Source organism: Lissotriton vulgaris, chromosome 6, assembly GCF_964263255.1.
Source record: "Lissotriton vulgaris chromosome 6, aLisVul1.2, whole genome shotgun sequence".
Taxonomy (NCBI): domain Eukaryota; kingdom Metazoa; phylum Chordata; class Amphibia; order Caudata; family Salamandridae; genus Lissotriton; species Lissotriton vulgaris.
In genome coordinates this window covers 1,108,091,752-1,108,112,790 of record NC_141694.1, presented here as the reverse complement: position 1 = coordinate 1,108,112,790, position 21,039 = coordinate 1,108,091,752, and the positions used below count along the sequence as shown (strand labels likewise).

General features: G+C 44.9%; 1 protein-coding gene across 2 annotated transcripts in view; it reads right to left on the bottom strand.

The window, feature by feature from the left end:
• The window catches only part of DHX57 (DExH-box helicase 57), a 432,068-nt gene that overhangs the window by 295,103 nt on the left and 115,926 nt on the right, over positions 1-21,039 (bottom strand). For both annotated transcript variants that reach the window (XM_086927178.1, XM_086927177.1), the window contains one exon: positions 6,093-6,242. In XM_086927178.1, the coding sequence (XP_086783304.1) occupies positions 6,093-6,242 (150 nt within the window). The remainder of the gene's footprint in view (positions 1-6,092; positions 6,243-21,039) is intronic.

Here is a 21,039-nt window from a genome sequence, read left to right as displayed (position 1 = left end):
TGAAAGCTAAACCCCTCAGGTTGTTTTATATGAACGCTCCAGAAGAAAGTGGAAAACGAAGGTGACCTCACGGCGCTGTGCGTGGGTAAGCCCTCCTAGTGCTGAAACAGGCACATTCTCACGAAGGGGCATGTCTTAGAAAACTTCCCATTAATATAACCTTTGTTACTTTTAAGTGTGTTTATTTATTTAACCTTGTTTACAAGTAGGCTATGAAAGGAAAGGGGGGACAGCCCCTGCGCCCTTATACAGGAGCCAAAAGAAAATCAGAAGAATACCCCAAGTTTATATTTGTTAAGAAAGGGAAAGGCAGTTACAAAACACAAAAAACTACGCAAACCGTAATTGTTGTTACACGTGCAGCATACAACAGCAGAATCCAAAAGACCTCCAGCCAAGGTAGTGTCAACATCCTAAGAGAAGATGCGCTCTAGTAAAGTCTTTAGCTTGCACAACAATTCTCGAAATTGAAGTTCTGTCCTGTCACTATCAACCACCCCAATTAAAAGCAGGATGTTTAGAGAACCGCTGGTCCAACAGCAGGACACTGCGTGAATCTGTCATGCGATGCTAAGGAAAAGAACGTGCCTGCCATCAACAAAAGCGTTTGCGCATGTAGTCCGGTTTATCAGATCCAGAGTTTGCAGATAATTCCGGGTCCAGAGAAACCCCAAACATTAGGTGTATCACTCTAGGCAATTCGTTACAAGGGCCAACGTGATCTACTCTAGGCAAGACATACCAGGGGATGAAACAGTGCTACCGCACAAATCATGGATGGTTAAAGCACCGGCTGCGCAGAAACCGAACATCAAAAACGTATTTGGAAGCAATGACTGAAAATGCTCTTCTTATACAGTGTAACTGCCAGCGAGTGGTGTTACCATGCTATAGTTCCATACCGAGTAAAGCTTCTCACCGCCTGAATGTTATAGTCAATATTGTAGGTTAGCGCCATGTCTTCGCTTCGGACTAAAAGAAACACTCTGGATACAAATATCTCATCAATGGAAAAACAAACAAGCAAAACAGAAAGCAGCACCACATCCAGACCGGGGAGGAGACCTGGGAGGGCGAAGGCTGCCCGCACATGCGCTGTACCTGGAACTTTCGCGTGCTCTGCAGCTCGTGCCCCAGTGGCGGCTCGTGCGGACTTGAAAAGCTGCTGTACTTTAGTGAGTGCTGCTTGGCTCATGCGGACCAGGGAGGGGGCCGCCAAAGCACTCAAGGAAAAACATAAAGCAGAAGTCCGGCGCGAGCCTACCCCGCCTTCGTGAATGCTGCACGGCCAAAGCAGGATTTCAAGCGGGGCTCCTGTGATCAAGACGGAGCCCCGCGTGGCGCTGCTGTAAGCCACTGAAGACACGAGACCAGCACAAAGTCCCTGCAAGAGCTAGTAAGTGGGGCATGCTGGACCTTTAAAGCACGTGTGCTCAAAAAAAAGAAATTACATGAGACTGGTGAGGACGGAAGGGGGACAGGAGATGGGCGCATTGCACTAAGTGCGTGTTCACGAGCGCGTTCACAGCCTCCAATCGCCCTGCGCATGCCCATCTCCTGCCCACTTCCGAGGCAAGTAAGCAACAATAGATCTCGCTGGCGACAGCGCTTTGCGCTGCGTCGCCAGGTGCGAGTCCTAAAAAACCACTGGAGATTGGAATACTTACAAATCTAAATGTGTTCTCTGCTTCCACCTGGCCTCGCAACCGAATATTAACTTATAAATATATATATACTAGCACGGCAGTCGTTTACACCGAATATTTTGACTATGAAAACAGTTACACTTGCAGTCACACTGATTGAACTCCTAAGTGTTGGGCATCGGGCACTGTGACCTCCTCTGATAAAGTTAACTAAAATACTATGTATAAGGTATGCTACGCGTCAGCATGAAATTACTGAACGCCTGTACCTATACCAGTAGCATAAAGAACTGCCCTTTCTACTATAAATGCAATCCGTCCTGGTGTACGAGTAATCGAAAAAAGGTCATTATCTCCACTGAACAATTGCTTCACTTTACATTGTTTTCAATTTGAATAGTTACGGACTGCTGAAATACAAAGTCAAGTCAAGTTTATTGAATGAACTTTGTAATCAAACCATACAATAATAAAACATATGACTTACACATTGCAGAATAACCAAATGGACACGCCTCATTATAACAAAACATGCTCCAGATAATACAACATTAAAAACATTCTCATCAACATGTTCCCTTATGCTAGCATGCCTCCCTGCTGTAATTTCATTGAAAAAAATGCTGCCTGGATAGGTTTAACACCTCAATGGACTTACAATTAGTCTGCACGGCTATCCTTGATAACACAAATTTTTCCATCATCCTCTGCTACATCACAAATAAGGTGCAGTTTAGCTCTATAGGGTTGCACAACGAATACAATCTTAGATGTGGAAATCAAGTGTGCCTCTTCATTGAAAGTGGCACTTCGACAGAAAATGGCATATCTAGCTATATTAAAGCAATGAAACTATTGCTTAATGTTTCCTGGGTATGAAAGAAGGATAGTATTGCAACTATACGACGAGCAAATGAGAACACCATTAGTGATTCTTAACTGTGGCAAGTAATGGCTTAAGAGTATTAGGCCTCACAAGTTTTATCTGTGCAAAGACAGCAAAAGTGCAGCCCCGCAGGGCGCAGAGTTAGTTAGGAAGGATATTATATATCTGTGCATAAGCAGGTAACATGCGATATATAGTTGCGGTCTAGAACGAGTGATGACTTTAGAGACATTTGTCCGCCTGAGTGGCATTGCCCTAGCAAGCCAACTAAAGTGCATCTGTGCAGGACAAGGCTTTTATTTAAGCATTTTTTTAAACACATTTGTGGCAGACCTGTGCAAAGCTAGATAAAAAATAGTTTCTATGTGAGCAACAAGCAGGTATAGTGCTAAGTATGGGTGTTGTCTAAAACGGCTAATGACTTTAAAGACATCAGATCGCCTCAGAGGCTTAGTCTGTGCAAGACAGCTAAAGTGCATCCGCTTAGGGCAGAGGTGTCTTTAAGAATATATATATTGGTACCAGAGATAGACCTATTCAGCCTTAGTTCGCCTGGTGAGACAGCTATAATGGTTGCACTAACACTCACTTGTGCAGAACAGCTAAAGTGCCTCAGAGCAGGGTAAAGCCTTTAAAAACTATATCAGGACCAGAGATAGACCTATGGAACCTTGGCCCACCGTGTAATTCCGCAATAAGTGCGGTCTACCCCTCGCTTATGCGGTAGCACATAATTGGGCTCAAGTCACCGCCCAAATCCTCCCATCGACAGAAAGTGCAAATGCAAATTAGACCTATAAAAACATTTGATGCAAACATCAACCTGATTCTCTGGACAGGAACACCATACTAAAGGCTACCTTGGGTTTCATTCTTACTCTCCTTGCCCTATATTGAAATCGGTCATCCTCCTTTTCAAACAGTAAATATATAAATGATGCTACATCCTGATAGATTTCCGGCTCATCAGTTCCATAGCAAAGTGTAATGGCATCCTTCCAGCTCCTTGTACAGTAGTTTAAAAACAGGGGGCGAAGGTAACGCATTTGGGGGGGCTAATAACTTAACACAGAGTAGAATAACATGCTTGGTCACCCAGAGAACAGTTACACATATCAGCTCTCTCACTGTAACCCTTGGACCAAGATTTGGTATGGGATTGTACCTGCAGTGTGCCTAGTCTGAACCTGAGGGGTCCTGAGGTGGTGAAATCAAGTCAACAAAAGTCCCCCAACAGGGTTCAACTTTTATGGTCAGATATTTAGTTAACCGCTTTTTGTAGCCTCGTGCTTTTGCCACATAAAAGCCCGGAAATTCCTTTTCACCAATGAGAAGTGGCGTTAGTCACATATTCTGGATAGATCCATAAATTGAACAGTCATTTTTGATGTTAGCATATACTCTTTATGACTGAACCAAAACAAGATTTTGCAAGTCAGGCACCTCAGAATGTCCCTCAGGCTCTTTTGGTACTCTGAAGAGGGGGGATGATCCAGAGTCATATTCAGTAACTTACTGAGCAAAAAGCGATGTAGTCTGCTGCAGAACGAATTCAATTCAACTCAGATTTACCACCAGTGTCCCTGGGCCTGGGTGTAACAATCGCCTCAGGAAGGAGTTTTCCCCTTTTTGTAAGAGCTGCATATTTACCCAAATTTCAGCGGCATAGGAGTTTGCAACTACTGCTTTGGTTTTATACGCAGTCAGGGCAGGCTTTATCGGTCGGTTATTACACTTGCTCACAAATCTCCGAAATGCTCCAGCCTGCTGGGAAAGAACCACTTTGGATTTGGTTACTTAGCCGCACCAATGAAGCTGGCGTCAATCTAGATACCCAAATAATCAAAGGTTTTAACCTGTTCTACTGGGTTTTACTTAGATCCTGAAGGTTGATTTTAACTTGGCCTTTGATTTCATTATCATGAACTTTGTTTCCTGCACATGGATTGTCAGTTACCTAGATTCACAGAGAAGTTTAAATCCTTCCAATAGCTGGTGCAGACAGAACTGTGCATGCTAGACTGAACGCATCTTAGGCGAACATAGGGATTGGGATTTGGTTATTCCCCAGCTTGGATACATCCTGGGCATGATAAATGAGCGACTTTGCTATGTTGTTAATATAGATGCTGAATAGAGCTGGTGCTAGCACACATTCCCTGCCTAACCCCTGTATGTATGCCAATCGTGGTCATGCACTCGCCTTTATGGACATATTTTAAAACTGCTTTATTTCTGGTGAGGAGGTTAATTAGCAGGTTCAATATGTACTTCGTAACAGCGTGATCCTCCAAGATGTGCCACAGACAGTCCAGTCCACACCATCAAAAAGCAGTCATTAGGACTATGAAAACCAGAAAGTGTGATGATTTTTGAAGAGTCACGTACTTCAAACAAATCACGCATAATCGCAAGACTTGATCAGTTGTACTCAGGCCCCTGAGGAAGCTGGCTTGAAGGTGAGATATTATACAGTTGTCCTCCATCCAAGTCTCCAGGCGGGCGAGCAGCAGCGTACCAAATATTTGACCTACACCGTCTAGTAATGAGATTAGGTGATAATTAGTAGGATCGTCTCTCCTCCCATTTTTATGGCTGGGGACTATTATGGATGACCTCCAGGAATCTGGGACCGCACCTTTTGATAAGATTGCCTTGAAGGATGCTGTCAAAGGGCCCAGCCACGCGTCCAGATTCTTTCTGAACACATCTGTTAGCACCTGGGCCTTGTCCCACTTTTGATGTTGTATGGCCTGGATTAGTTCCATTTTTACTAAATGTGTTGTCCTCATGATAGTAATTATGCAGAGGTGCCATATCTGCAGCTGGATTCTCTGTATCTCCCTTTGAATCAATTTTTGCTCTTCCCAGGTCATCCTCCATAACCACTTGGTATAATGAGGAAAAGTGCTCTACCCGTCTAAAGGGGCTTATGTTGGCCTCCAAGTTCTTGCCTGGTTTCTTAGCCCCATCCTATAATTTCCCAGAACTTTTTTGTATTTTTTAAATTAATAGTATCTTGCAGGACTTTCCAAACCTTACTGCACTGATTTTTCTTTTTGTGTGGTTTAAGAAGCTTCCTGGTCCTTCGGGCTTCCAGCAGCTACACCTCACCCATCAGGGTGGACCTTCTCATTCTGAGGGCTACGCTGAGCTCTTTCTTCTTTCACGTGCATTCATTATCATACCAATCATGTCAGGAATCTTGCACTATCATATCCCCACTTTCTTTGAGATCTATTAATACTTTGATTGGTGGCTTTGAGAAATAATTTGAAAAATTAATCAATACGAGGCCGGAATCCTTGGCCTCCATGCTCAGCATTGTATGAAGTGCATTCCACTGCAGGTTGGTTGAAAAGTCTATGGTTTTCCATTTATTGGGTGCTCTGGAAAGTTATTTCCTGTTTCTATTTAGCCTGGGTTTACATGCATATGCACATTCAGTTTGGTGCCATTTCCCGAATTGAGAGTCTGCAAGATCAAGCACAAGATGAAGTGGATCATGGTCACTTCTCTATTCTCATAAAAAAGCCAAAATATCAAGCACAAAAACTCACTCTTCAGCAGGTTCGAGGTCCTGTCCTTGGAGCTGTCGCAAGAGTTCTTTCACCCTTTCCTGATTTTCAGTGGTCATGTGCAATTTCTGTAGAGGCGCACTTGTTTCCGGATTGCGTCGTACCATCCTTGGTCTTCTAACATTGCTTGCCCTATAATAAAAAAAGACAGAAATATTAATGACCAACATTAAACCTTAAACATATTCATTCATTTTGAAACTAGTATGCCAATATTGACACAAAGTAGGATGAAAGAATATACTGAATGTCAAGGTATCTCAGGAAGACCTCCTAGAATATTAATTGAATGGGCAAATGTTCCTGTATTACAGAGAAAGAACACCGTTCGACAAACAAATTACGCTAGTCCTGAATGCCAGAAATGTAATCAATTTTCCAGCAGAGGATACTGTTGCAAAGGTGAATGAATTCACTTACGGATACAAAACAACTGTTTACATCCCTTGGAGAGGATTAGAAGATGGTTAAATGGGCAACTTTGAAGGGCGGTAACCCTTAAATGTCAATCAAATGTGTGGACTCTCACTAGCTTCCACAACTACTATCAAAATGCAGACTACGTCACAAATCCTATTTTCGATTGAGACTATATAGCTTCTGCATCCAGATAGCAAAACAAATTCAGAATGTCTGTATTACGACCCATGCTGCTCCAAAAATTGGAGAAAGGCCATCAGATAGTCTTAAGAGGCAGGCAGTAAGTTTGGTAAAGGACGCTGTGAAGTGTGCCAGAAGATCTGTAGCCTTTCTCAGGAATTGCTGAACTAAGGATCAGTTTCCTTTAAGTAGACTTTTATTATTTGGAAACTCTTTGGTCCACCACTGTTTAGTGTTGGTACATCTTAAAAGGGATGAACAACAAATGCTACCTGAGTATTGCTCTTTCATTGCCCAAATCCCTTGGCACAGTGCCAGGTCAGATTTGCACATTGGCAGGAGGTAAGTTTCACTACACCAAATAGAGGAACTTTTTGTCCTTATTTGTTGGAAACAATTGCAGGGACTAAGACAGTAGTATGACACGGAGTTGCATTTTGTGAAAGTTGAGGTTTTAGTATTTTTCAGCCTCACAGCCTTAGACAAACTATCTTCGTTCTTAGGCTACGACAAGCACAACACAGGAAGAGGGTTTCAGGGAGGCAGAGATGGAAAACTAGTTGAGTAGGGCAGGGATGGCTAGTACTCTCCCAAATCTCCACCACAGAGTTACCATTTACATGTAGTTTATTGCTTCCTCAAAGGCTTAAGGAAGCCTGCAAGGAGTAATCCATCATATGCAAAGCCTGATGGAGGGTCTTTAATAGTCACCCTTTACCCAAGGTTACACAAGTCCTCCTAGCTCCAAACATGTTGTCCAAATAAACTCCACACACTATACAACATACACATTTTAGAAAGGACAGGGACCCATTATAAAGTACCTTATCGTATTTTGTGGACGAAGGAGTGGCAGGCATCGTCCTAGCCTGGGATACAGGTTAACACATGTACTGCTATAACCATCAGTGGCCACAATCTGCTAGTCATTAGTCTAATAGCTACAGATCACTAGAAGTGGGGTACGCTTTGTGTGCACCATCTAACCGGTAGAATGTAAGTTGTACGACTGCATGTCAAGTAACAGAATGGTACACCTTTAGAGGACTCTCAGACAGTTGAGACCACTGGCCAGACAAACACAAGGAAGCCAAGAAAAAAAAATAACCAACCCAGCAGCACTTCCAAGCGATCAAAGGATGCCTGTCCGTACAGTACTCCTGAGGATTTTGTGAATTTCTAGACAATCAGAAATCAGTACAAATTGTAGGGAAAAAAAACTATACCAGATATATTTTTGACTTTGTTCCATAAAACACTTGTGAATCAGCCAAACAACATCCAGGCAAAGTTCAGTTTTAACATAAGATTTAGCAAAAAGACCTAAAATACTGGGTAACAGAGGAGCAAGCAGAATAGCAGTGATCCCTGTAATGTGATAAGATTTAGAATTTAGAAAAATAAACTGGCATTTACTTCATCTGACAGTTCATTGTTAAATTCAAAAGCTTTGGAAATATATTTTTGCCCAAAGACATAACAAAATATGCAAAACAAGAGAACCCTCATCTAAGGTAGTTAAACCAAGCAGTCATAATACTCAGGAATAATGTCACATACAAAGATGTTCGTACTTGACGTCTTATGTGAAACAGCTATAAAGGGTTTTGCACTACAATGGTGAAAAAGTAGACCTAATTACAATGACAAAATGGTGGGTTTCAGGATGTTTGGCCTGGTGGTTTGAGAATCTATTACAGAATTGAAACCAACATAAACAAGCATTGGCATAGCCAATAGGTCTCGCCTTTGGGACCTTATAAGTGTTTAGTTATCCAGCACAATATCCTTGGTGCAACAACATCAAGTGTTGCATGGATAAACACTTATAAGGTCCTAAAATACGAGACCTATTGGCTATGCCAATGCTTATTTATTTAGTGTAAGGACTGTAGTATTTATGGAAAAAAATAAGTTTCTAGTGAATAAACAAAAATAAAATACAAGGTACGTCAACAACAGCCAATATAAAAAGACACTAAAGCCAAAAGGCGCTTGGGCGAATTTTGGAACGTGGTCCAGATCTGAATCTCAAACAGTAAACCAGTGATCAGAGGTTTTCAGTGCAACCATGGCTGTATTGGTTTGAAAAAACGGGCCGGGGGTGGGGGGGGGGGAATCTCCTAAAAGGGCGTGGCCGATGTAATGAAAGGCGTGGCTTAAAGAACAGCGAGCAAAACATCTGTGCTTTGCATAGATGCCGCCCAACTGGTCAGCATCTTGCTGTTACCGCATCCAGATATATAATACAACAAGTGGCATGTCAACTGCAAGAAGCCAGGACTGTTGGCTTTGTCAATGTTTTTTAGTAGCATAAGCTAAATAACCAACAACTATCGTTCCGTTGTACATAACATTGAACAAGCTTCAATGCCTAAATGATGAGAATGTGACAGAACAAGAACGAGTCTCTTTGACGTTACCTAAGGGGCATTGAAGGGGGGTACTGCAGCAGAGTTGTTGTTTTTTCCACCATGAGAACCCGATAGAACTAGAACTGCTGGTCGCCCACGTTCACAGATTACCCAGGGTCAGCCATATACACATTCAGACAGTGGACCCCACCCATTCCAAGCATAGGCAACTAGTTAAGACCGATTATCAAGCACTAAGCTCTGAGTTTATTTATGTAGCAAAGAGACTTGTGATTATTTAAGAAACATTTCAGAAAAAAAAGTAAAGGTCTGTGAATTGCATTCAGAAATCACACAATTTTATGGAACAAATATATGCAAAAGATGCACCAAAAACTGCACCCAAAGAAAGAATAGAAAAGAGAACAGAAGCAGGAGCAACTTAATGTGGTTCACAACCAGCTCAAGCCGGCTGAGAGGCTCATGGGGAGAATGGCCAATGGTAAAGGTTCTTATCAAGGAAAAGTGCATCTTTTCTAGGAAGAGATGCTTAGTACAATTACATCCACTGTAGTAAAGCTAAATGCATGGTTGGATACATGTATGTGTTGTCCTACTTGCTCTATATGCTAAGTGCTGAACCGTCAGGACCACTGTAAACTATCTGTCACTCGCTCATCTGTGCTGAAGTATTTTACAATGCCCGCAGTGGAAAAATGTGAGAAGTATGTTTTTTATTCTACTACTTCTCTTTTCTATAGGTAAGCAAGCTTCGTTAATGACAGTCAATACAAGTACAATTCAGTTCTCTAAAGTAAAAAAATGTTAATGAGAGTACTAATTGGCATATTTTAGAACATCACAGGAAGGGCTACTATTTTAACTTGGACATGAATGACAACATAGGAATTGATATCAGTTTAATGATAAAAAGCAAAATGAATGTAAAATTAAAAGAATGACACAAAAATACACTAAGATAGACGAATGGCTGACAACATCTGTGGAGCAGTAGGAATAAGTGTTCAAAGCGGCTACTCCCCTTAAAGGAAGGAGTCTGTAGGAGGACTCCCCAAAAATGGTGGTTCTTCCAGAAACTTCTGCAGCTACCAGGAGTTGCTTTGCACAAAGCAGAGGTCTGAAAAGAGGTATATTTAGACAAGGTTCCACTCTTCCCAGGTGGTGTGGCATAAGCCTTGAGTGAGACGGAGCTCAATCTAACCTCCAAACGTTAGAGTCTCACCCACAACGCGCAAGACTGGATGTCTTTGACATCAGAAATATACCTTTTGCACATTTGCAATCTTTTTCATTCCCATTACAAGAATGAGTTTTGAGTTTCCCCAGCAACCATGCCTCTGCCTGGACCAACACATCTTGCAATACATCACTTTACAGCTCCTCGTGGATTTCTGACCCCTGAACCAGACATACTGAAGAGAAGAAAGAGCAGCATGAGGGTGGCAGGGAGGAGAGTGGAGGGATCGGGAGTGCAGTAACGGTGAGGGGAGAAAGAGGAGACAAGGGTGACAGGAGAAAGGGTGGCATGCTGTGGGGCGAGACTGAAGGGAGAGAGAACAGAACTAGCATGGCAGGAAGGAAAGCAAAGGCTGGCAGGGACAGAGGTGAGGCGGATAGGAGAGAGAACAGACCAATGCTGGCAGATGCTGGCAGATGGAGAGAGGAGAGATGCGAGACTGAAGAGAAGCAGACGGTAGAGAGAACTGACCAAGGATGGCAAGACGGACAGAGAGAGCGGAGAAACTGAGGAGAGGCGCTGAGAGGGAGAGTTGAAGGGGGAAAGAACATAACAAGGGTGGAAGGTGTGAGAGCTTAGACTGACAGAGAGAGTGGGGAGATTAAAAGGAGAGGAAGAAGGAAGAGAGAAAAAAATTAAGGTGATAGGTAGGCGGGCAGAAACACCAGCAGGGACAGCGTTGAAACTGAGAAAAAGAGAACTGAAGCAGGGTGGCAGAGAGGAGAGCGTTGATCCGCAGGGGAGCGGGGAGACTGAGGGGAGAGAGAAGAGAATGAGGGTGGCAAGGGTAGAGACATGCATGGAGAGCAGCAAAACTGGGGAGAAGAGAACAGACCGTCGGTTATAGATGAGAGCAGAGAGACTGTCGGGGAGCGAGGCAACACAGAGGAAAAAGAGATCATACGTGGGCTGATTGAGGGAAACATGGAAAGACTTGAGGGCAAAACAGACACACCGGTAAAAGGGCAGGCTAAGGATCAGAAACGGCAGACTCCGGGGAAAGCAGTCAAACAAGGGAGGCTGGAAAGCAAGCAGACTCAGTGGAAAGTGGAATGACTAACAGTGAAAACAAGCAACTTTGGGGACAGCAAACATACAGGAAAATTGGGGAAAACTAGAGGAACAAGCGTGCGCGACTCGCGCTGAAAGCAAAAAAAAAAAAAGTTTGGCAGGAGAGGTGGAGGCAGCAGGGGGAGGGGAGAGAGGAGGGGGCCTGCGCCTGTTTTCCTTGCGGGAGCAAGCAGGAACCATCTGTTAATTACAAACAGATGATTTGAAAGCTCGCTCCCGCAAGGGAATCGCCAAACATACATGTCTTGCCATTCATAGCAATGCAATGCGTGCACGTTTTTGTCTGAAAACCTGAATATTTTTCTAAAGGTCTCCTCCTATGCAGCTCATGCGTGCTGGGTAGGCGAGACCTAAAAAAGATGAACAGAATACAACTTGGATTCTTGTCCAGGAACATTTTAGAATTAATTCAGACTAAAGGGGAAACTTAAAGAAGGAAGACAAATTAGAACTATGGACCAAACAGACTCTTCGAGTCTCTCATCACCATCTACAAACCACTAGAAAGCAAGTTGTCCATTGAAATATAATCTGTTGAGGGATGTACAACCATAGAGACCACAGGAGGGTGTTACTATAATAAAGGCAGACATCTTCTAGATGCAATGATGTAGGGAGTCTCCTATTTCTATGTTGTTTGTATTGACTTTGCTATTGATATGTTTTAAAAATACATTAAAACATATGTGAAAAAATTATTAGAATTATGAATAGGGTCTTTGCATGAAATGAAGTTCTACTAAACAATATAATCATAGATGAAAATGCATGAAACGCCAGATATCTATAAAAACCCAAAGCTCCAAAAGCCTACATAATTTACATCAAACATTATCAGGAAAATACACTTAATACCAAAAAATGTCATATTACCATATTATAATGAATACCAGAAATTATCTTAATTTTGATAAAAATAGGCTGAGCTGTAATTTCCTCTAGAAATGGAATGCGTGAAATATAAACAAAACATGAACATCGATCTTACAATTTAGCCACAATTTCAAGTGGCTGATATGACAGTCAATAACATACAAAGAAAGCCACAGCCAGTATTTTTTTAGCATAGAACCAGAGTAGCAACAGAACCCCCCTTTGACATAAAGCACTGTAATAAACCTATTAAAAAAAAACAGCATTCATCAGCTGTATTCTAATGTGCGTTTTAAAAGACTAGTTTCTGGCCATTGTAACCTCTAAAGACATTGATAATGATTGCTTTACAAACTCCAAGTTTTCCCCATTCAGCCACAACCTCACGGATAAGCTTTGTCTCTACATTCAAAAGACATAATTTTGGCTTTATGTAGCCTAAGTACACTTATCTGCAGATTAGGTATATCTGCATTATCAGCCAAAACTAAGAGCTAGCTGCCTTGAAGTTCAATTGGAATTAAATGCATTAGTAGAAGTCATCAGCATACATAACAGAAATAGGTCTATCGCTGAGTTTAGGCAGATTTGAAATATCTAACGAAAACAGTATGGGTGTTGAAACGAGCACTCTTGTTTAAATATGTTACACACTGGGATATTATGTGCGAGCTCATTTATAAAGTGATGCTTCAAATGTATTCAACTGTCTTAACAGAACACAATAATAATGTTCGGTAGGAGGAATATCACATAACTATAGTTCAGTCCATTGTGTAGCTCGATTGACAGAATTGAATGCGCTAAAGAAGTTGTTAAATTCAACTTACAGCCTGTGTTTTTTTCTGGACAACAAAATTCTCCATTTCTAAGCACAGTACCAGGATACTGTTGATTATGCTACATAGACAAAAACCAAATGAATTTTATATCAGGACCAGAGACCAGGGTTATGTGGTTCATTCTTCGCTTTCTATTAACAGCAGCCATAAGGAACATTAACGTATCATGTAAAAAAACATTTCCCATGAACACTAGGGAAGGTAGAAATAACTAGCATTCAAATAACATCAAATGCTTATTCAGTTCATCACAATTAAGTCCCTGGTTAGTGTTTATACTTCCTCTTTCTTCGCTGCTCCACAGCCATCATGTTAGGTCGAGTCTCTACTCTGGAAACTATCATTTGTTATTCTTGCTTATGTTATATTATGGACTAATGTCATGCTCTGTTATTATAATGTCATGCTGTGTTTTGCTGCAATAACTGTGTATAGATAAATCGCCTTTCTCCTCACTCGGGGGAGCTTTCTTGCTTCCACAAGGTCACCATCTGCGGTGCATAGCGCAGCTCTCTCGTCAGCCGTCAGAGGGCGTGCTATGCTCTTCTAAGGCGCTGGGATCTCCGTGCTCACAGACTGCCTCCCATGCTTAAGCAACCTTCAATTCTTTTCATCTTCTTTTACCTCACTTAAGGGAATGTTTACCGTCCCTTTGCGAGACGTCTGAGGTGTGCGTGGCGTCGCGTGCACTGCGTGGCGTGCAGTACATACCGCTGTCCACTAAAGGGTGCTGCGTACTGCCATAGTGTGTGGCGTTCCTCTTGGACTCAGATCGGCACGTGCATACGGAAGTGGCAGAGCATGTCGCTGGCAGCCGATCGCAAAGACTCCTCAGTCCCGCCAGGCCTGGAGTGGAACGCCGTGCAATACCAGGGTCTGTAACGGGCTGCCGAGCGTACTGCACAGCGTTAACACCTGCATTCTTTGCTGAAAAGTTTCATTATTGCATCATGCAGTGCGGCAGGGGCGGCTCTAGGCTCATGGTGGCCCTGGGCAGGAAGCGTAGGTAGGGGGCACCGGAAGAGGGGGTCCGGGTGGGGCGAAGAGGGGGGGTCAGGGTGTGGAACAGAGCCAGAGGCCGCCAAATCCCTGCCAGGGGCCGCCGCGCAAATATGTACATGTACATGTACAGGAATTTATATAGCGCAAATCACGAGCGGTTTCTAAGCGCTTGCTTAGGGAACCCGTCCTGGTATTCCCCTGTGAGATAACCCCGGCAGGGTATCCGCAAGGTGAAAGCAAGGCACCCCCCGCGAGGGGCCGTTGTGGAGATTAAGCAAGCTATTGCCCAGAGTCGCAGAGTGTGAACCCGTGAATCGAGTAGGCAAGGGAGCGAGAATTGTCGAGTCCATGGACATTTTAGGACTCAAGACCCCGCCGAGCCGGGAATTGAACCCTGGTCCCGGGCTTACCTCTGCTTCCAGGTCTGCCTCCTCTAACCAGTGAGCCACACTTCTCCACTATCCATCCTCAGAGCATTATTATATTAAAGATATATAGTGGCGTGGTGGCCCCTGGGGTTTGGTGGCCCTGTGCAGGTGCACAGCTTGCACATGCCTAAGGCCGCCCCTGAGTGTGGCTACGCAAGTACTGGGGACACACACCCAGGCCATGCCCAGGTATTCCAAGGGCAAGTAAGTGTGCGGGGGAGCCCCCATTAATAGCTATAACCACCTCTGTGAATGTGCTTACTCACAGCGCCCAAAGCCCCTGCTATGCAGGACGGGAAAACCTCCTTACGGAGGAAGAACAAGTCTAATACTTTCCTCTGGATGATGACTTTTGTGATGCGCTGCATGAATCCATCAACAAAGCAGTGTCATATGCCATTGACCCCTTCAAGAGAAACTACAATAGTTGGCTGTGTCCTGCCCTCTAACCCTGTTTGAGAGATAAGGTTTTGGCGCTCCCCCCCTCCCCCGGGCGCACAACCTCCTGGGCCTTCAATTCCCCTTCCTGTTAATGCCAAGCCTAAACGCAAAAACATGAATATCGACATGCTCATTAGGGCCTTTCTGGCCAAGGGTGCCCACTTCCCGGTACTCCTACACTTCTGCCCCATCAGGACACCAGGATTTGTTTGTCCCCCCCCCCCTTCCTACATACACCTGGACGCAGATGACTCCCTGGCATCGTCTGTGTTGGACTTGGCCCTTTTTGGCAGGTTCACCCCTGAACTTTTTGCCTTAAGCTCAGACATGGTGGTATTGATTTTAGGCCTCTGCGCACTTTAGCACTGTGCCCAGTGTAAAGTGCGTGCGCTCTCTGTGGTACATTTGGAAGGTTGACCTGCCCTCCCATAGGAATGCATGGGGATTCCCTGATTAGTGTGTGCCAGTGGTAATTCCTGTTATGAGAGGAGATGTGTGGTCAATTCTGGTATGTCTGAAATCATGTGAATAAATGCTGCGCAATAGTGTGTGCAGATTTATTGCGGTGATGTTAGAAATTACACTTTCAGAAGTTGTCATTCCTGCATGATGTGAATTGCATGTCTGGCTTGTGAGTGAGAGGAGCTGTGAGATGTGGGTGACTCCAGGCGCCAGGGGGTGTCTGCCCAGTGGTGAATAGAGAGATCTGCATGCTGATGGGAGGGAAGAGTTGCACCTGGGACCTGAATAGGACTTTGCCTTCCCTCCACAATGCTGGCTCTGCCGCCTGTGGTGCGTCTTATCCCTGAGCCCCCACCTGACAAAGGAGAGAGGAGCTGAGCAAAACAAAGTGCTCCAAAGCTCCCCTGAACCAGTTGCATCTGGTTCTCCCATGCCCTGCACTCTTACACAAAGGGATTTACTGGCTGTGACCCTGTGAAGTTGTTCAGTTCTTGGTTGCTGTTCCTGAAAGGGCGTACTGCTGCTGGGGGCCAGGGGGGCTACCATGAGGGCTTGCCTCCCTGGGCCCTGCCTTGCCCTTTTCACCTGTAAGGACTTATTGGAAACCTTTTTCTTCCCAGTTTCCAGGACTTTGAAGGAGCTTGTCCTGATCCTAGCGCCTGGTGACACTTTATTCCTAAATTCACCAGGGTGCTTTTTTTCCCCCAGTAGAGGGAGAGCCTGGAGGCTGCGCTGATTCCCCCGTGATGCCGGCCTTGCGGGTGCCCACCCCGCATATTTTTATATAGTTATGGTGGGTGCCCACCGCACATGGCAGCCTTTTATTTATTTACTTTTACCTTAATGCGGGTGCCCACCCTGCTTTTTATTTTTAACTTCTGAGGGAGCCTACCCCTCATTGCCGCCCAACGGGATTGTTGCTGCTGCTGCCCAGCCGCGGCTGCCCAGAAGTCAGGCAAGTCTGCCTGTGACATGGGAGGGGCCTGCGGCAGGCGCGAGAGTTGCGGCCCTACGTGGGGCTCCCATGAGCTGTGGGGAGCCCCAGCGCCGGAAGAGAAGGAAGCAGCCTGGAGCCTCGCTGGCTCCATACTAAAGTCTCAGTCCCGAGACGGGGACCGGGTGATGCTGAGCGTATGGTGATGCGGGGCTCCCATGAATGGAGAGAGCCCCGCAAGCGCAGAAGCATGATTTCCGCGGAGGGGGCACGAGGCACATTGCCGGTGCCTGCCCCCGCCGCATCCAAGTGAAGAGCCTCCCCGCATAGCCCGGTGAGTGGGGATGGCGGGAGCGAGGTGGGTCAGAGCGGCCCCGCCTGGCAGCGGGCCGCTCCAACGATAAGGGGTTTTTGTTTATAGAGCCTAGGTGGCTCCAACGTCTGGGCACAGTTATTTTCAAGCCCCGTGGGGGCCAGAGGGCGCCGTAATGCTGGGCCCCTATTTCTTTCAGTTACAGCTGCCCCGCTTGCTTAGGGGCAGCTGCCACACTTTGGAAGGACAAGTTCTGTTTCAGCCATAATTACTTTCAGAGCCCCATGTGGCTCCAACGTTTGAGACCTTTGTTTTTAGAGCCCGGTGTGGCTCCAACGAAGGGGGCACATTTGTTTTAAGGGTCATTGAGAGCCAATGCCTCATTTTAACATTCCCAGCTGCCCAGCAAGTAGTGGGCAGCTGCACCGTTTAGGTCTTTCTTTCCTTTAGGGGACATGTTGAAGTTAGGAGTGAGACGCACTCCTTCGCCCCAATCTATTCCCAGCTGCGCAGCACTTAGTGCCAACTGCCACGTTTAGGTCTGCGCAATTGCGCACCCCTGACTCTTGCTGCATTGGCAGCGCTCTGACTTTTTTTGGACAGAGGGCATTTGAGCCCCTTAGAGATGGCCAGTTGGTCAGGGGGACTATTCGCTTTATAGGGCGCCAGGCCCTGATGTGATTTATAGGGTGCTAGGAAATGTACTGTATGTAGTATGATTTATGCATCCTGAGTTATGCTTCTAAATGTGTTTTTATGATTATGAGGTTTTACCTACTGTGTTATGTTTTATTTTATTCTCTACTGTGGTTTAGGTATGAGTAATTCCCTACTGCGGTTTATGTTAGTAAGTTTATTTCCTAATGCGAGTTATGTTTAGGAGATTATGGTCGACTATGTTTAGGCTTATGAGGTTGGCGCAGAATTTATTTCCCGCCTGATGTGATACTGTGCGTAATATGATTTATGTTACAGGTTGATGCCGAGTATAGTGTCTGCCAGTAATTACTGGTTGTGGTCTATGTTTGTGATATATTCTTACTTTTACCAAGTTATGATTTTGACAGTGGCCCAAGTGGCCCGGTCATGTGTAAATAATCCCCTGTAAATATTCCCCAGTGCCAGTTGGCACAGTGTATATTGTGTGATTATCATCTAATGTGTTTTATGATAATACAAAGGCTATTTTTTAATATAACCTGGTGTAGAGTTCCTTTTGCGGTGTGCCTAGTATGTTGTTGCTGTGTGTGTTGTGCAAATGCTTTACACATCGCCACCGGGATAAGCCTGACTGCTCGTGCCAAGCTACCAAGGGGGTGAGCAGGGGTTATCTTTGGTGTGTAACTCCTTTTCCCTGACTAGAGTGGTGGTCTCTGCCTGGCTTTGGCGCAAGCCTTAGCCAACCAGAGATCCCATTTCTAACAGTCTGACGCTGACAATGAGCAATCCAGACCTTGGCGTCCCTCCTCCGAGGGTACTCCTCCGGCCTCCAATGCCCCTCTTCTACCAGACAGTGACATGTTGGACCCCAATATTTTGATGCACACTCTGTCTGCCGAGTGAGTCCCGGCTCCCAAAGTGGCTTCCTATGCAGCAAACAGACTCCGAAACCCCTTGATAAAGAGGCGCGGAATCATCTTAGGCGGAATGTCCCCGTCCTCTCAAGTAGGGACGGTTGCGCTCACCCCAGAACAGGATTCTAAAAGGCGACATTCCTCCCCAAATACATGCGAGACCCTTAGAAGTGTAATGATCGGTCCTGGCGGGCTTACCAGGGCTAGACTTTGCGTTTTTTGCCATCAGATTAGAGTCCGTGATTTGGTGGATTCCAACTACCCTTCTCAGCTTTCAGCATCTTCCAGGGAACCATTCATGTATGAGAGAGTGTGTTCAACCTGTAGAGTGCCATTGTGGTGAAAGGATGGGTTATCTTTTTATATATAATTGTATTGTGACTTATAAGCATCTGTTTTGTTACTTCACACTGTTTTCCACAAATGAGTAGCCAATTTGTGGACAATATTAGAAAACTTTAGAGAAAAGAAAAAATAACTAATAAAAAAGTATTGTGAGTATATATAAACGACTTTTGGTTACCATAATCATTTGGCTCGCAGTGCACGTTGTGAATAATCAATATATTTTGATGAATACAAATGTAAATATATAGGGTTGGTGGCTTTTGTTCTTCAGTTTGTAGCCCTTTCCCCTGCCTCCGCCTCCATCCACTTTTTTCTCCAGGGGCCCTCTTCCTTTCTTTAGACAAACTCCTAGACGTGACAGGACCCCTCAAAAAAATGTCAGGCATGGCAAAAGATGCCAAGGCATCAGGGTCCCTTATTTCCCAAGAGGTGCTATCAGGCTGGGCCTAGAGAGCTATCATACTAATGGGCAATGCCAACTGCGCCCTGTCTACAGATCAAAGTTGACCCCAAGCTAGGTGACTTTGTGTCTCCGGAGGGATGGGCAGTGGCCAGGGGGCCTGTTCGGGGACCCCTTCATTAAAGAGCTAAGGAAGTTCTTGTCCACCTTTAATTCCCTAAATGAAGAGCAGGCATCAATTAAGAGCATCTTTAACCCTAGGGTTTCCATTGTGGTCAGTTGACCGACCGCCCCACAAAACAGCCCTCCTTCAAAGGCCAAGGCAGATTGACACAGTGGCAAGACTCCAGTTGATTTTGCGGCTTTTATCCCTCCAGGGGTGAGGCACACTCCGTGGCTCCAGAGGTGCTCGCAGAGGAAAGTCTGACCAAGGGACGTTCTAACAGCGAGTCCAAGTTTTCCCTCTCACGTGGCAGTGGGGAGGCAGGCTGGTCCAGTTTTTAGACAATTGGTGGGGGATCACCTCCGACGCATGTGTGCTGCAAACCATCCAAGGATTTCAAATAGAGTTTTCAGGCTTCCCTTCTCAGCCTCACTGTCCACGCCCCCTGGTTTCTTCCTAACAAGATGCCACCCTCATAGATCTAGATCTCACCAGATGCTAGAGAAACAGGCCACTACTCCCTCCCACCTTCAACCTTGTAGTTTTCTAAGCAACCTTTTTCTGGTGGAGAAGCGCAATGGAGGTCAACGCCTGGTTATCAATCTCAAGAAATTCAATGGGTACTTAATCTATTACCACTTCAAAATGGAGGGGATCCTGCTCCTACGGGATCTGTTGGGTCCTTGCAACTGGATGGTGTGCCTCGATCTAAAGGAAACACACTTTTTGATTCCAGTCGTTCCTCCTCACTGCAGATTCCTCAAGTTTCAATGGAGGGATCAAGTGTTCAAATACGCCGCCCTTTCCTTCGGTCTGTCTTCAGCGACCTGGTGCTTCACCAAGGTGCTCAAACACGTGATGGATCACTTGCGAGCCCGGGGAGTTCGCCAGATCACATACTTAGATGACATTCTCGTGATAGAACAAATGCTCTCAAAGTCTCTCTGAACACCTGCATATGGTGGTGCCTCTTCTCGAATCCCTGGGCTTCATCATAAATTCAGAGAAGTCCCAACTCGTTCGGACACAGTCCCTAACCTTCCTAGGTTTTGTCATCCACTCGGTTGAGTCTTCTCCACGGTATGCCGATATAAGTCTTCCTGGTCCAGGTGGTCCAGTTGGTGTATGCAACCAACTACGGTGTTGTCCCAGTGTTGAATTTTCTTTTGGACATAGCAGGTAAAGAAATGGCTTAAAGGTCAGTAAATGTATTTCTGTCAGCGATCTCAGCTGGTCATGACCCTATTGAAAGTCTTCCCTTTGGTAAAACCCGGTAGTGCGAAGGATGTTGAGAAGCATTCGATTATATGTTTCCCCAGAACCTATATAATCGTCTTTATGGGATGTTAAATCAAGTGCTTAATCTTTTCCTTTCATGGAAAAGTAATAAATATCTCTCAAGGGAAGAGATTTCTGGTAAGTTGGCTATGCTACATTGCTTGATTTCCTGTTACAGAGTTTCGGACGTCCGTGTTCTGAAGGTTACAGGTAGAGTCTTCAAAATGCACAAAGACAAACACCAAGATAATTTCTTATCCATCGCTTCCTGGTACTCAGAAACTTTGTGTCATGAGATATTTTAAGGCCTATGAGGCAATGACGGAGGAGTTAAGACCCCTAGGAGAGACAACTCCTTTTTTCCCTCAGGAAGTCTTTCAAGGCAGTTTCTTCTCTAAACATAGCTTGTTGGGTCAGATGGTTGATGCAAGAAGCACGCACTGATAACCACCTTTTTGGTGCATGGCCTCTAAAGCATTTGGGCTAAGCGCCGCTTTGGACGATATTATTAATGCCACTGATTAGTCTTCTGATTCCACCTTTAAGAGCTTCTATTTAAAGCTGGTTTTGGATTTGTCTTTGTTGTTG